Here is a 13,687-nt window from a genome sequence, read left to right as displayed (position 1 = left end):
TATATGTGGGGAAGTGGATGTTTCCGGATGCTGGTTTGACATTGTCCTTCAGGCTTCAGCCCCTTGGGCATGGTTCCTCTCTGATTGGAGGGTTCCTTCTAATCCCGCTCTCTGATTGGAGGGTTCCTTCTAATCCCGCTCTCTGATTGGCTCACATTCGGGCGCTCTGAATGGTCGGTAATTGTTTGGTAACTGATTGGCCAATATCGCACCAATCTGTCCCGAGATTGGTCAAGCATCTCTTTTTCTGATTGGCTAACTTGTCCAACCGGCCTTTTATTGGCTGGGTTGTTAACGGCTCTGTTCTTGCTGGGCGCCATCTTGGCGGAGGCGGTGAAGGGAGCGCGGGGAAGATGGTGGCATTCTGGAGGCAGGCTGGCCTGAGGTACAGGTAGCGGCCTCGGTTGAGGCCGGGGACAGAGGAGCGGGTCTTTCTCTCACACCCCACCCCGCCCTGGAGAGGGACAGGCAGGCGGGGAGCTTAATGTCCTGAGTCTGGCTGGGCTGGAGGTCACTGCGGGAGGAAGGGGAAATGGTGCAGAGAGGGGGAGGGGACGGTTATGGAATGAAAGAAGCTTTAGATTGTAGTTTGCCTGATTTGATGACCTTGGCTGGATGGTGACACCCAATGTGGAAGGTTTCCATTATAATTGCATATGTGTGTTAGCTCCCATTAATTAATGTGTTAAAACAGATATCCTTAAGACTGATACGAACTTAATGATGAAGGCAGTGTAGCATTTAAAGACGCAGCATTCAAGGTTGCAGCATTGATGTGGCTGGGCTGATCTATCTCAGTAACTGCAGGGTGTTAACTGTGATGTGGAGATGCCGGTGTTGTGGTAAACACAGTAAGGAGTCTAACAACAACAGGTTAAAGTCCCAACAGGTTTATTTGGTAGCAACCGCAAAAAGATTTGGTAGCAAAAGATGTTAACTGTGGCGGAATATGTAGCATTCTCGCCTCTGATTCAGAAGGTTGTGGCTTCGAGCCCCACTTCAATGTACAAGCTAGGCTGACGTTCCAGTGCATTACTGACGGAATATTTTACTGTGCTGTTAAAGTAAGTCTTTGTTTTGGACATGGTTGTTGGACGTTCCGGGGTATAGATGTTTCACTAAGTGTAGGGAAGCTGGTAAAAGAGGTGGAGGAGTGGCATTGTTAATCAAGGATAGTTTCATGGCTGCGGAAAGGCACTTCGAGGGGGATCTGCACACTGAGGTAATATGGGCTGAGGTTAGAAATAGGAAAGGAGCGGTCACATTGTTAGGAGTTTACTATAGGCCCCCAAACAGTAATAGAGATGTGGAGGAAGAAATTGCTAAGCAGATTATGGATATGTGTGGGGGTCGCAGGGTAGTTGTCATGGGGGACTTTAACTTTCCAAATACTGATTGGAACCTTTATAGGTCAAATAGTTCGGATGGGGCAGTTTTTGTGCAGTGTGTGCAGGAGGGTTTCCTGACACAATATGTGGATAGGCCGACAAGAGGTGAGGCCACATTGGATTTGGTACTGGGAAATGAACCGGGCGAAGTGTTAGATTTGGTTGTGGGAGAGCACTTTGGAGATAGTAACCACAATTAGGTGTCTTTTGTTATTGCAATGGAGAGGGATAGGGCCGTACGGCAGGGCAAGGTTTACAATTGGGGGAGAGGTAATTATGATGCGATTAGGCAAGAATTAGGGGGAATAAGTTGGGAACAGAAACTGTCAGGGAAAGGAACTAATGAAAAGTGGAACTTTTTCAAGGAACAAATACTGGGTGTCCTTGATAGGTATGTCCCTGTCAGGCAGGGAGGAAATGGCCGAGTGAGGGAACCATGGTTCACGAAAGAGGCTGAATGTCTTGTGAAAGGGAAGAGGGAAGCTTATGTAGGGATGAGGAAACAAGGTTCAGATGGCTCGATTGAGGGTTACAAGTTAGCAAGGAATAAGCTGAAAAAGGGGCTTAGGAGAGCTAGGAGGGGACATGAGAAGTCCTTGGAGGTCGCATCAAGGAAAACCCCAAGGCTTTTTACTCTTTTGTGAGGAATAAAAGAATGACCAGGGTGAGGTTAGGGCCGGTCAAGGACAGTAGTGGGAACTTGTGTATGGAGTCAGTAGAGATAGGCGAGGTGATGAATGAATACTTTTCTTCAGTGTTCACCAAGGAGAGGGGTCATGTTTTTGAGGAAGAGAAGGTGTTACAGGCTAATAGGTTGGAGGAAATAGATGTTCGGAGGGAGATGTACTGGCAGTTTTGAATAAACTGAAGGTCGATAAGTCTCCTGGGCCTGATGAAATATATCCTCGGATTCTTTGGGAGGCAAGGGATGAGATTGCAGAGCCTTTGGCTTTGATCTTTGGGTCCTCGCTGTCCACGGGGATGGTGCCAGAGGACTGGAGAGTGGCGAATGTTGTTCCTCTGTTTAAGAAAGGGAATAGAAATGACCCTGGTAATTATAGACCGGTTAGTCTTACTTTGGTGGTTGGTAAATTGATGGAAAAGGTCCTTGGGGATGGGATTTACGACCATTTAGAAAGATGCGGATTAATCCGGGATAGTCAGCACGGATTCGTGAAGGGCAAGTCGTGCCTCACAAATTTGATTGAATTTTTTGAGGAGGTAACTAAGTGTGTTGATGAAGGTAGGGCAGTTGATGTCATATACGTGGATTTTAGTAAGGCGTTTGATAAGGTCCCCCATGGTCGGCTTATGATTAAAGTGAGGAGGTGTGGGTTAGAGGGAAAGTTGGCCGATTGGATAGGTGACTGGCTAGCTGATCGAAGACAGAGGGTGGTGGTCGATGGAAAATTTTCGGATTGGAGGCAGGTTGCTAGCGGAGTGCCACAGGGGTCAGTGCTTGGTCCTCTGCTCTTTGTGATTTTTATTAATGACTTAGAGGAGGGGGCTGAAGGGTGGATCAGTAAATTTGCTGATGACACCAAGATTGGTGGAGTAGTGGATGAGGTAGAGGGCTGTTGTAGGCTGCAAAGAGACATAGATAGGATGCAAAGCTGGGCTGAAAAATGGCAAATGAAGTTTAACCCTGATAAATGTGAGGTAATTCATATTGGTAGGACTAATTTAAATGTGGATTACAGGGTCAAAGGTAGGGTTCTGAAGACTGTGGAGGAACAGAGAGATCTTGGGGTCCATATCCACAGATCTCTAAAGGTTGCCACTCAAGTGGATAGAGCTGTGAAGAAGGCCTATAGTGTGTTAGCTTTTATTAACAGGGGGTTGGAGTTTAAGAGACGTGGGGTTATGCTGCAACTGTACAGGACCTTGGTGAGACCACATTTGGAATATTATGTGTAGTTCTGGTCACCTCACTATAAGAAGGATGTGGAAGCGCTGGAAGGAGTGCAGAGGAGATTTATCAGGATGCTGCCTGGTTTGGAGGGTAGGTCTTATGAGGAAAGGTTGAGGGAGCTAGGACTGTTCTCTCTGGAGCGGAGGAGGCTGAGGGGAGACTTAATAGAGGTTTATAAAATGATGAAGGGGATAGATAGAGTGAACGTTCAAAGACTATTTCCTCAGGTGGATGGAGCTATTACAAGGGGGCATAACAATAGGGTTCGTGGTGGGAGATATAGGAAGGATATCAGAGGTAGGTTCTTTACGCAGAGAGTGGTTGGGGTGTTGAATGGACTGCCTGCAGTGATAGTGGAGTCAGGCACTTTAGGAACATTTAAGCGGTTATTGGATAGGCACATGGAGCACACCAGGATGATAGGGAGTGGGATAGCTTGATCTTGGTGTCAGATAAAGCTCGGCACAACATCGTGGGCCGAAGGGCCTGTTCTGTGCTGTACTGTTCTATGTTCTATAAAAAAAATCCAATTGCACCACTTGCAAAAAGAGCAGAGGTGATAAAGGAATACAATTGATTGGGTTTAGGGTGGCATGGTGGCACAGTGGTTAACACTGCTGCTTCACAGCTCCAGAGACCTGGGTTTGATTCCTGGCTTGGGTCGCTGTCACTGCAGAGTCTTGCACATTCTCCCCTTGTCTGTGTGGGTTTCCTCTGTAAGAAGTCTCACAACAGGTTAAAGTCCAACAGGTTTATTTGGTAGCAAAAGCCACTAGCTTTTGGAGCGCTTGCTGCTCCTTCATCAGGTGAGGAGCAGCAAGTGCTCTGAAAGCTAGTGGCTTTTGCTACCAAATAAACCTGTTGGACTTTAACCTGGTGTTGTGAGACTTCTTACTGTGTTTACCCAAGTCCAACGCCGGCATCTCCACATTTTGGGATGAGACCAGAGCTTTCATCCCAATAGTTAATAATTTTTGGAATTTGTGCTTGACTATTACAACTACTGAGCTACGTGACTTGGACAACAACTAGCATGATCTAATTATTTTTAGTGTGTTTGTCAGAGAATTTTGAGGAAGAGGTAATGCAATTGCAACTTGATAAGTGTAGAGTAGTATTGAGTCCATCATCAAAGACCCCCAAAGCTTCCCTTAAGATGCAGTTGTGAAGCTTAAAAAGATTTGGGGTAAAAGTTCTTGTTGTAGGAGAGACACCGTATAGGGAGTTCTGTATCTTGGTATTATGATGTATTAAGGAGTTTTTAAAACCAAAGAAAATTACAGCACAGGAACAGGCCCTTCAGCCCTCCAAGTCTGCACCAACTATGCTGCCCGACTGAACTAAAACCTCCTACCCTTCTGGGGACCATATCCCTCTATTCCCATCCTATTCATGTATTTGTCAAGATGCCCCTTAAAAGTCATTAGCGTATCGGCTTCCACTCCCTCCCTGGCAGCGAGTTCCAGGCACCCACCACCCTCTGTAATAAATAAAAAATCTGCCTCGTACATCTCCTTTAAACCTTGCCCCTCGCACCTTAAACCTGTGCCCCCTAGTAATTGACTCTTCCACCCTGGGAAAAAGCTTCTGACTATCCACTCTGTCCATGTCCCTCATAATCTTGTAGACTTCTATCAGGTCACCCCTCAACCTCCGTCGTTCCAGTGAGAACCAGGCTAATTTATTTCTGAGTGGAGCCTCTTGGCTGTTGGGGCTGTTTTTTTGATACAGGACTGGAGGTCTAATGAGAATGCTGCTTTTGACTCTGTTTTGTAAGGCCTGTCTAAATTCTGTGCTGTCTGCTGTCCTCTAAGTTATATTTTTAAAAAACATTTGATTGGGATATTATTCATCTTCTCTGCCTGCCCAGTGACCTGGTGGAGTGCACATTGGCTGTCCTCTTTTTGAACTCGCCTGATTTACATTTGTTTGAAATCAATGTGGTGATCTATAAATGGCAGGCCGCCTGGTTATTGACTAAGTAGGATGAAGATAGGATGTGGGCGAGAGGGTGGCACAGTGGTTAGCACTACTGCCTCACAGCTCCAGAGACCTGGGTTCGATTCCTGGCTTGGATGACTGTATGGAGTTTGCATGGTCGCCCCATTGTCTGCGTGGGTTTCCTCCGGCTGCCCTGGTTTCCTCCCGCAGTGCGGATTAGGTACATTGGCTATGCTACATTGCCCTTTCGTGCCCCAGGATTCATACTTTAGAGATATTAGTGGGGTGAATATGTGGGGTTATGGGGATAGGGCCTAGGTGGGATTGTTGTCGGTGCAGACATGATGGGCTGAATGGCCTCCTACACTGTAGGGTTTCTATGACTACGGTTTGTCCTACAAAATCTACATTATGTTTGAAATGGGGAGCTGCATAAATGAGTGAGGTTAGAGTTGGTCACAGTTCTTTTACTTGTCTGGAATTCTAGGTGACAGTAAAGAAGAAAAGACTTTACTTATGTAATATCTTTCAACACAGCAAAACATAAAACCTTTTGTCTTGAGTAGTTTGAAAATGTAATGTAGCATGTTAGAAAGGGGTACAGCACATTTCGGTGCCTGTTGCACCATGAGTGGGAGGTATGCAGCAATTTACACTTAATAAGCACACTCAAATGGCAATGTGATCATGACCAGATAACTTATTTTATTGATACTGGATAAGCATTGGCTAGGATACCTGTAGAAAAGTCTCTGCTCTTTGCGCTAGTACAGTAAGAAGTCTCACAACACCAGGTTAAAGTCCAATAGGTTTATTTGGTAGCAAATACCATAAGCTTTCGGAGCACAGCTCCAAACTACTTTGCGCTAGTGCCATGGTATGTTTTATTCCCATCCAAGAGGACAAACAATGATTCGGTTGAATGTTCCATCCAAAGGATGGCATCTCTGACAGCGCCACACTTTCTCAGTACTGAGTGTCAGCCTGAATTGTATGCACAAGTCTTTTAGAGTGGGGCATGAACCCAGAAGCCTCTGACCTAGAGGCATGAGAACTACAGCTGAGTGTTAGCAAAGCATCCCATAGTATCAACAGCTAAATTTTCCCTCTTACGAGTAGATTAAACAAGCTTGGCGATTTGGTAAACCACCTGATTGTCTTATCCTGCCTGTCATTTTTTGTAATTGTGACTTGTTCTTGCTACAGTGATCCCACTTCAGCCCAATAATAAAAAAGAAATAATTGTTCCTGCTATAACTTCATGTGGAAATAATCCAGAAATCAAAATACGGAATGATCAATTTTAAACATTTTCTGGTTGAGTAAAGTTTAGACCTGTCTTTTCTTCCATTATTCCAGTTGAGTTTCTTTTTGTCCAAGTGAAGTTGACCAAAGTGTGGTTAACCCCACGCAGTGCATAGTTTCGAGCCCAAATATTGTCTTTTAAAGCTTTCTAGTCACACTGCAGCTCCAAAGCTTTGTTAAATGCAGTATTTCTGTGGCCAGGTTTTTGCATTACATTTGAGCCAAGAACTCAATCTTGATCATCTTCCTCCTTGCAGTTACATTCAGTACTCTCGAATCTGTGCACAAGTGGTGAGGGCTGCCCTAAAACCCCAGTACCAAGCAGAGGCCAAGAAAGCAGCAGATGTAAATGTCAAAGTCAGCAAGCCGAAACAATGATAGGTAAGTACTGTACTGTCCTCTTGGGTTAGTGTGGGAGGGAATAGTGGTCTTTATTTCAAAATGCCACACTGAACTTAGCAGCACTATGGTGTAGGAATGCATCTTGTTTACAAGGGCTTTTGAAGCGTAGAATGTTGCAGTCAATCAATCTCATATGAACCATCAAGCTAATCCCACTCAAGTTTAATTTTTAATTCTGTTTTGGGATATTCAGAGTCCTCTGTACCCTGATGTTCCCTCACCATTTGACGCTGTTTAGCAGCAATTGGTAGCTTTTACTAAGAACGTGGATTTTGAGATGTAACAGTGATAAATTAATTGTTGTTTTGTATTAAATGCTAACAAAACCTCCTTTTAGCTCGCAACGTGGGGTAGACTTGGACATTTTCTTTTCCCATCCTGATGATAGCAGATAGCTACTGTTTCCCATATCTAATATAGAACTTCAACCAAAGAGGATACATGGTTAAAGTTCAGACATGAAGCTGAAATATCTCCTTTCTCCCCCAGACTAAGTTTCCTGGAGACAGTGACTGTGCTGCTCTATGGTGCTGAGTGACTTCAGCCCTCTTGTAAATCTTGTAAGTCGCTGTGAACCTATTTCTTCACCAACCACTGCCCATTTCCTGACCAAGGAGAAAAATCACCTTAAGTCTGTCATCTAGTTACTGATCCTTGTGCTGCTAGAAACAGGTTTTCCTTGTTGTTATATCAAATCATTTACTGTGGTCAAACCTTCTCTCTTCCCTAATCTCTACACATAACTGAAGTCCCTCCTCCCAACTACCATTCTATTAAATCTCTTCTGCACCTTCTCTAAGGTCTTCCAAAAGTTGGTGCCCAGAATTGAGCACATATTTCACTTGAGGTCTAACCTGTGTTATATATAGCTTTACCCTAACTTCCTTGCTTTTGTACTTCTCAATTTGATCTGCCACGCATCCACAAATCTGTGAAGGTATCCTCAGGTGCTTCTGTTTCTGCAGCCTATAACATGGAGGCTGAGAGTACCAACTAAACGATACATTCTTCCAAACAACATATATGAATTCCTACTTCTGTGATCAGTTTCGATGGCGATTGTAACGTTCAAAAATAAATCTGAATAGCAATGTTTACAGCTAAACCCTGAATTCTGTCCCCTTGGGTGGTTTTGTACCTTGCTAGCATTGTCATTTGAATTTGGCATGGTGGTTAGCACTGCTGCCTCACAACTCCAGGTACCTGGGTCGAATTCCAGCCTTGGGTGACTCTGGCGTTTGCATGTTCTCCCCATGTCTGTGTGAGTTTCCTCAGTGCTCTAGTTTCCTCCCGCAGTCCCAAGATGTGCAGGTTAGATGGATTAGTCATGGTAAATGTGGGGTTATGGATAGAGGGCCAGGGTAAGATACTCAGAGTTGGTGCAGACTTGATGGACCATTCCTTCCACTTGAATTTAGCCAAAAATCATGTTTTGAAACATGATTTCCCAAATATTTTCAAATGCCAATTAATTTTGCTGTTGTTGAATTTGAAAGTTCCCCCTGGTTGATGAGCTGAATAGCCTGTGGTTGCTGGATTTATTCCTGTCCCCTTTTATCAAAGTTGTAACATTTGTTTACTCTGGCACCACCCCCTTATTCAAGGAGCATTGCAAAATTGTGTTCAGAATCTCCACAACTTCCACTCTTCCCTCAGTAACCGAGGATGCATTCCATCTGGAACTTTGAGGACTACTCGGCTTTTAAGTACCTCTATTTTATTCCAACCAATATCACTCCTGCCTCCTTTTATTGTTACATTCGTAACATCCTCTTCTCTAGTGGAGAGAGGCATCATGTTTTATTCATTTGGTGCCGCCTTCCTCTGCAAAGATATATCCTTTGTATTATCCCGAATTGGTGTCCTCTTCATTTTTACTACCCTTTTACTATTTGTATTTATTAGAGTCAGAGGTTTACAGCATGGAAACAGGCCCTTTGGCCCAACTTGTCCATGCCGCCCTTTTTTAAACCCCTAAGCTAATCCCAATTGCCTGCATTTGGCCCATATCTTTCTATACCCATTGTACCCATGTAATTGTCTAAACGCCTCTACTACTACCTCTGGCAGCTTGTTCCAGACACTCACCACTCTCTGTGGAAAAAATTGCCCCTCTTGGACACTTTTGTATCTCTTCCCCCCCCCCCCTCGCTTTAAACCTATGCCCTCTAGTTTTAGATTCTCCTACCTTTGGGAAAAGATATTGACTATCGAGCTGATCTGTGCCCCTCACTATTTTATAGACGTTTATAAGATCACCCCTCAGTCTCCTACGCTCCAGAGGAAAAACGTCCCAGTCTATCCAACCTCTCCTTATAACTCAAACCATCAAGTCCCGGTAGCATCCTAGTAAATCTTTTCTGCACTCTTTCTAGTTTAATAATATCCTTTCTATAATAGGGTGACCAGAGTTGCACATAGTATTCCAAGTGTGGCCTTACCAATGTCTTGTACAACTTCAACAAGACATCCCAACTCCTGTATTCAGTGTTCTGACCGATGAAACCAAGCATGCCGAATGCCTTCTTCACCACTCTGTCCACCTGTGACTCCACTTTCAAGAAGTTATGAACATGTACCCCAAGATCTCTTTGTTCTATAACTCTCCCCAACGCCCTGCCATTAACTGAGTAAGTCCTGCTCTGGTTCAGTCTACCAAAATGCATCACCTCGCATTTATCTAAATTAAACTCCATCTGCCATTTGTCAGCCCACTGGCCCAATTGATCAAGATCCCGTTGCAATTGGAGATAACTTTCTTTACTGTCCACTATGCCACCAAGCTTAGTGTTATCTGCAAACTTACTAACCATGCCTCAAAAGACTTTTGAGTTTTATATTATCTTTTAATCTATTGTCTTTTCTTTGTCCTTTGATTTTTTTTTAGATCTGCCCTTTTATTTTCAGCTTGGTTCTGTACAGTACTATGACTATAGCCCTTGTCTTAATTTAGCCTCTGGTCATTATATATACTACAGAATATAAATATATATGTACATGGTCTTTAGTCATTCAGGGAAGTGTAGCTTTGCATGCTTTTCCTTTACCCATGTCTGCTTGCAACCTGAACCACCACCAATTGTTCATGTACTGTTCTGCCCATGAATATTGGATTCCAATCCATAGAATCATATTGCACAGAAGAGGCCCTTCGTCCCATCGAGTCTGCAGCAACACATTAGAAACACCTGAACTCTCACCTGGTCCCATCTGCCAGCACTTGGCCCATAGCCCTGAATATTATGATATGCCAAGTGCTGATCCAGATACTTTTTAAAGAATGAGGGGCAATCCACCTTAACCACCCTCCTAGGTAGTGCATTCCAGACTGTCACCACCCTCTGGGTAAAGTTTTTATCCTCACATTTCCCCCCCCCCCCCCTCAAAAAAAAACTACCTGCCCTCACCTTGAACATCTGTCCCCACATGACTAACCCTTCAACTAAGAGGAACAGCTGCTCCTTATCCACTCTGTCCATGTCTGAGTCAGTTGTCTCACTCTGGTGCCTGTTTGGGTCCACTGGGGGAGAATTTAGCATGGCCAATGCAACTAACCAGCACGTCTTTCTGATTGTGGGAGGAAACTGGAGCACCTGGAGGAAACAGGCAGGCACAGGGACAACATGCAAACTCCACACAGTGACCCAAGCCAGGAACCAAACCCGGGTCCCTGGTGCTGAGGCAGCAGTGTTAACTATCGTGCCATTGTGCTGCCCAATGTGAATCCATGTGAATTTACCTTTACAAGCCTTTATGTAGGACTTTGTCAAAGGATTTGCTGAAATCCATATAAACCACATCGACTGCACTACCCTCATCTACACACCTGGTTACCTCAAAATTCAATCCAATTTATTAGGCATGACCTTCTGACAAAGCTATGCTGACTATTCCTGATCAAGCTTTGCTCCTTCAAGTGGAGATGGGTGCTCTCCTTCAGAAGTTTCTCTAATAGTTTCCCTACCATTGATGGGAGACTTAGTGGTCTGTAGTTCTCTGGTTTATTTCTACAATCCTTCTTAAATAGTGGGACCACATTAGCTGTTCTCCAGTGTCTGACACCTCCCCCATGTTTATTTGGTAGCACAAGCCACTAGCTTACGGAGCCCTGCCCCTTCATCAGGTGAGTGGGAGTTCTATTCACAAACAGGGCATATAAAGACACACACTCAATTTACAAAATGGTTGGAATGCGAGTCTTTACAGGTAATCAAGTCTTAAAGGTACAGAGAATGTGAGTGGAGAGAGTGTTAAGCACAGGTTAAAGAAATGTGTATTGTGTTTCCAGCCAGGACAGTTAGTGAGATCTTGCAAGCCCAGGCAAGTCGTTGGGATTACAGATAGTGTGACATGAACCCAAGATCCTGGTTTAGGCCGTCCTCGTGTGCGGAACTTGGCTATCAGTCTCTGCTCAGTGACTCTGCGCTGTCGTGTGTCATGAAGGCCGCCTTGGAGAACACTTAATCGAAGATCAGAGGCTGAATGCCCATGACCGCTGAAGTATTCCCCAACAGGAAGAGAACAGTCTTGCCTGGTGATTGTCGAGCGGTGTTCATTCATCCGTTGTCGTAGTGTCTGCATGGTCTCCCCAATGTACCATGCCTCGGGACATCCTTTCCTGCAGCGTATCAGGTAGACAACGTTGGCCAAATTGCAAGTGTATGTACTGTGTACCTGGTAGATGGTGTTCTCACGTGAGATAATGGCATCCATGTCGATGATCCGGCACGTCTTGCAGAGTTGCTGTGGCAGGGTTGTGTGGTGTCATGGTCACTGTTCTCCTGAAGGCTGGGTAGTTTGCTGCAGACAATGGTCTGTTTGAGGTTGTGCGGTTGTTTGAAGGCAAGAAGTGGGGGTGTGGGGATGGCTTTGGCAAGATGTTCATCTTCAATGACATGTTGAAGGCTCTGGAGAAGATGTCGTAGCTTCTCCGCTCCGGGGAAGTACTGGACGACGAAGGGTACTCTGTCCACTGTGTCCCGTGTTTGTCTTCTGAGGAGGTCGGTGCGGTTTTTCACTGTGGCGCGTCGGAACCGTTGATCGATGAGTTGAGCGCCATATCCTGTTCTTATGAGGCATCTTTCAGCATCTGGAGGTGTCTGTTGCGATCCTCCTTATCTGAGCAGATCCTGTGTATACGGAGGGCTTGTCCGTAGGGGACAAGCCTTCAAACAACCGCATAACCTCAAACAGACCATTGTCCACAGCAAACTACCCAGCCTTCAGGTGAGCAGTGTCCACGACACCACACAACCCTGACGCAGCAACCTTTGCAAGGTGTGCCGGATCATCGACATCATCTTGCGTGAGAACGCCATCCACCAGGTACACGGTACATACTCTTGCAACTCGGCCAACGTTGTCTACCTGATACGCTGCAGGAAAGGATGTCCCGAGGCATGGTACATTGGGGAGACCATGCAGATGCTTCGACAACAGATGAATGAACACCGCTCAACAATCACCAGGCAAGAATGTTCTCTTCCTGTTGGGGGAACACTTCAGCGGTCATGGGCATTTGGCCTCTGATCTTCAAGTAAGCGTTCTCCAAGGCAGCCTTCATGACACACGACAGCACAGAGTTGCTGAGCAGAGACTGATAGCCAAGCTCCGCACACATGAGGACGGCCTAAACTAAACCAGGATCTTGGGTTCATGTCACACTATCTGTAACCCCCATGATTTGCCTGGGCTTGCAAAATCTCACTAACTGTCCTGGCTGGAGACAATACACATCTCTTTAACCTGTGCTTAACCCTCTCGCCACTTGCATTGTCTGTACCTTTAAGACTTGATTACCTGTAAAGACTCGCATTCCAACCATTATTTTGTAAATTGAGTTTGTCTTTATATGCCCTGTTTGTGAACAGAACTCCCACTTACCTGATGAAGGAGCAGCGCCCCCCCACCCCCTCCAGATTTTCCCAGGCCAGATCAGGTTCACCAGATTCCTGTGCAGCTCACTACAGTTAGGCTTCCTCAGTCAAGTGTGTTAATTGTCTTCTAATTTCTTCTAGGACCTGAACATTGGAATATGAGAACGCAACCCATCATCCTGAAAGATGGAACTGCGAATCTATTTGAAGACTGTCTGCAAAACTGACCAAATGCTAATTAAAAATATAGATTCTATTTAAACATTATTTGTCTGTTCTTTCTTCAAGGGTGATTGAATTTATTTGTGAACTGTATTGAGTAAACTGGCTGTGTGGGAACATTAGCTGGAAAGGCTAATGTTCATGATCCCTCCTTATTCCACATTTTACTTTCCGTTTTAACAGATGTTAAAAGATAACAGTTTTGGCAATGTTCTGCTTTGTGTCATGGGACATGAGCTGTTTTTATTTTAGAGAAACCCTGTAACTGATTGAAGGAAAACAAATTGCCCTGATTCATTTTTTCAGTCAAAGTTGACACAAGGAGACCATGATGATCCACAACTCTGTTGTCAGTATCACTGCTGGGTGATTTGTGGGAGTCAGTTTAGTTCAGTTGGCTAGACAGCTGGTTCATGATGCAGAGACATCAAAAGCACAGGTTCAAATCCCAAAGAAGCTGAGGTTATTAATGAAGGCTTGCCTTCTCAACCTTGCCCCTCCCCCTGAGGTGTGGTGACCCTTGTGTTGAATCACTACGAGTCAGCTCAAAGGAGGGTCATCTGGGACGTTGACTGGATGATTTGTTCTGTGCTTTATTGTGTATCCAGTTTTCCCGGGTTGGTGATTATCGAGCCGATGGG

General features: G+C 44.9%; 1 protein-coding gene across 1 annotated transcript; it reads left to right on the top strand.

Moving 5' to 3' along the window:
• Positions 1 to 261: 261 nt before the first annotated feature.
• On the top strand, positions 262 to 13,086 carry atp5f1e (ATP synthase F1 subunit epsilon). The gene is made up of 3 exons (XM_078236295.1): positions 262 to 385; positions 6,804 to 6,927; positions 12,966 to 13,086. The coding sequence occupies exons 1-2, from the start codon at positions 354 to 356 to the stop codon at positions 6,922 to 6,924; spliced, it is 153 nt and encodes a 50-aa protein (XP_078092421.1). The 5' UTR covers positions 262 to 353; the 3' UTR covers positions 6,925 to 6,927; positions 12,966 to 13,086.
• Positions 13,087 to 13,687: the final 601 nt, after the last annotated feature.

Source organism: Mustelus asterias, chromosome 20, assembly GCF_964213995.1.
Source record: "Mustelus asterias chromosome 20, sMusAst1.hap1.1, whole genome shotgun sequence".
In the NCBI taxonomy this organism is placed as follows: Eukaryota; Metazoa; Chordata; class Chondrichthyes; order Carcharhiniformes; family Triakidae; genus Mustelus; species Mustelus asterias.
The sequence above is the reverse complement of the archived record's forward strand: the minus strand, read 5'-3'. Positions and strand labels throughout refer to the sequence as shown.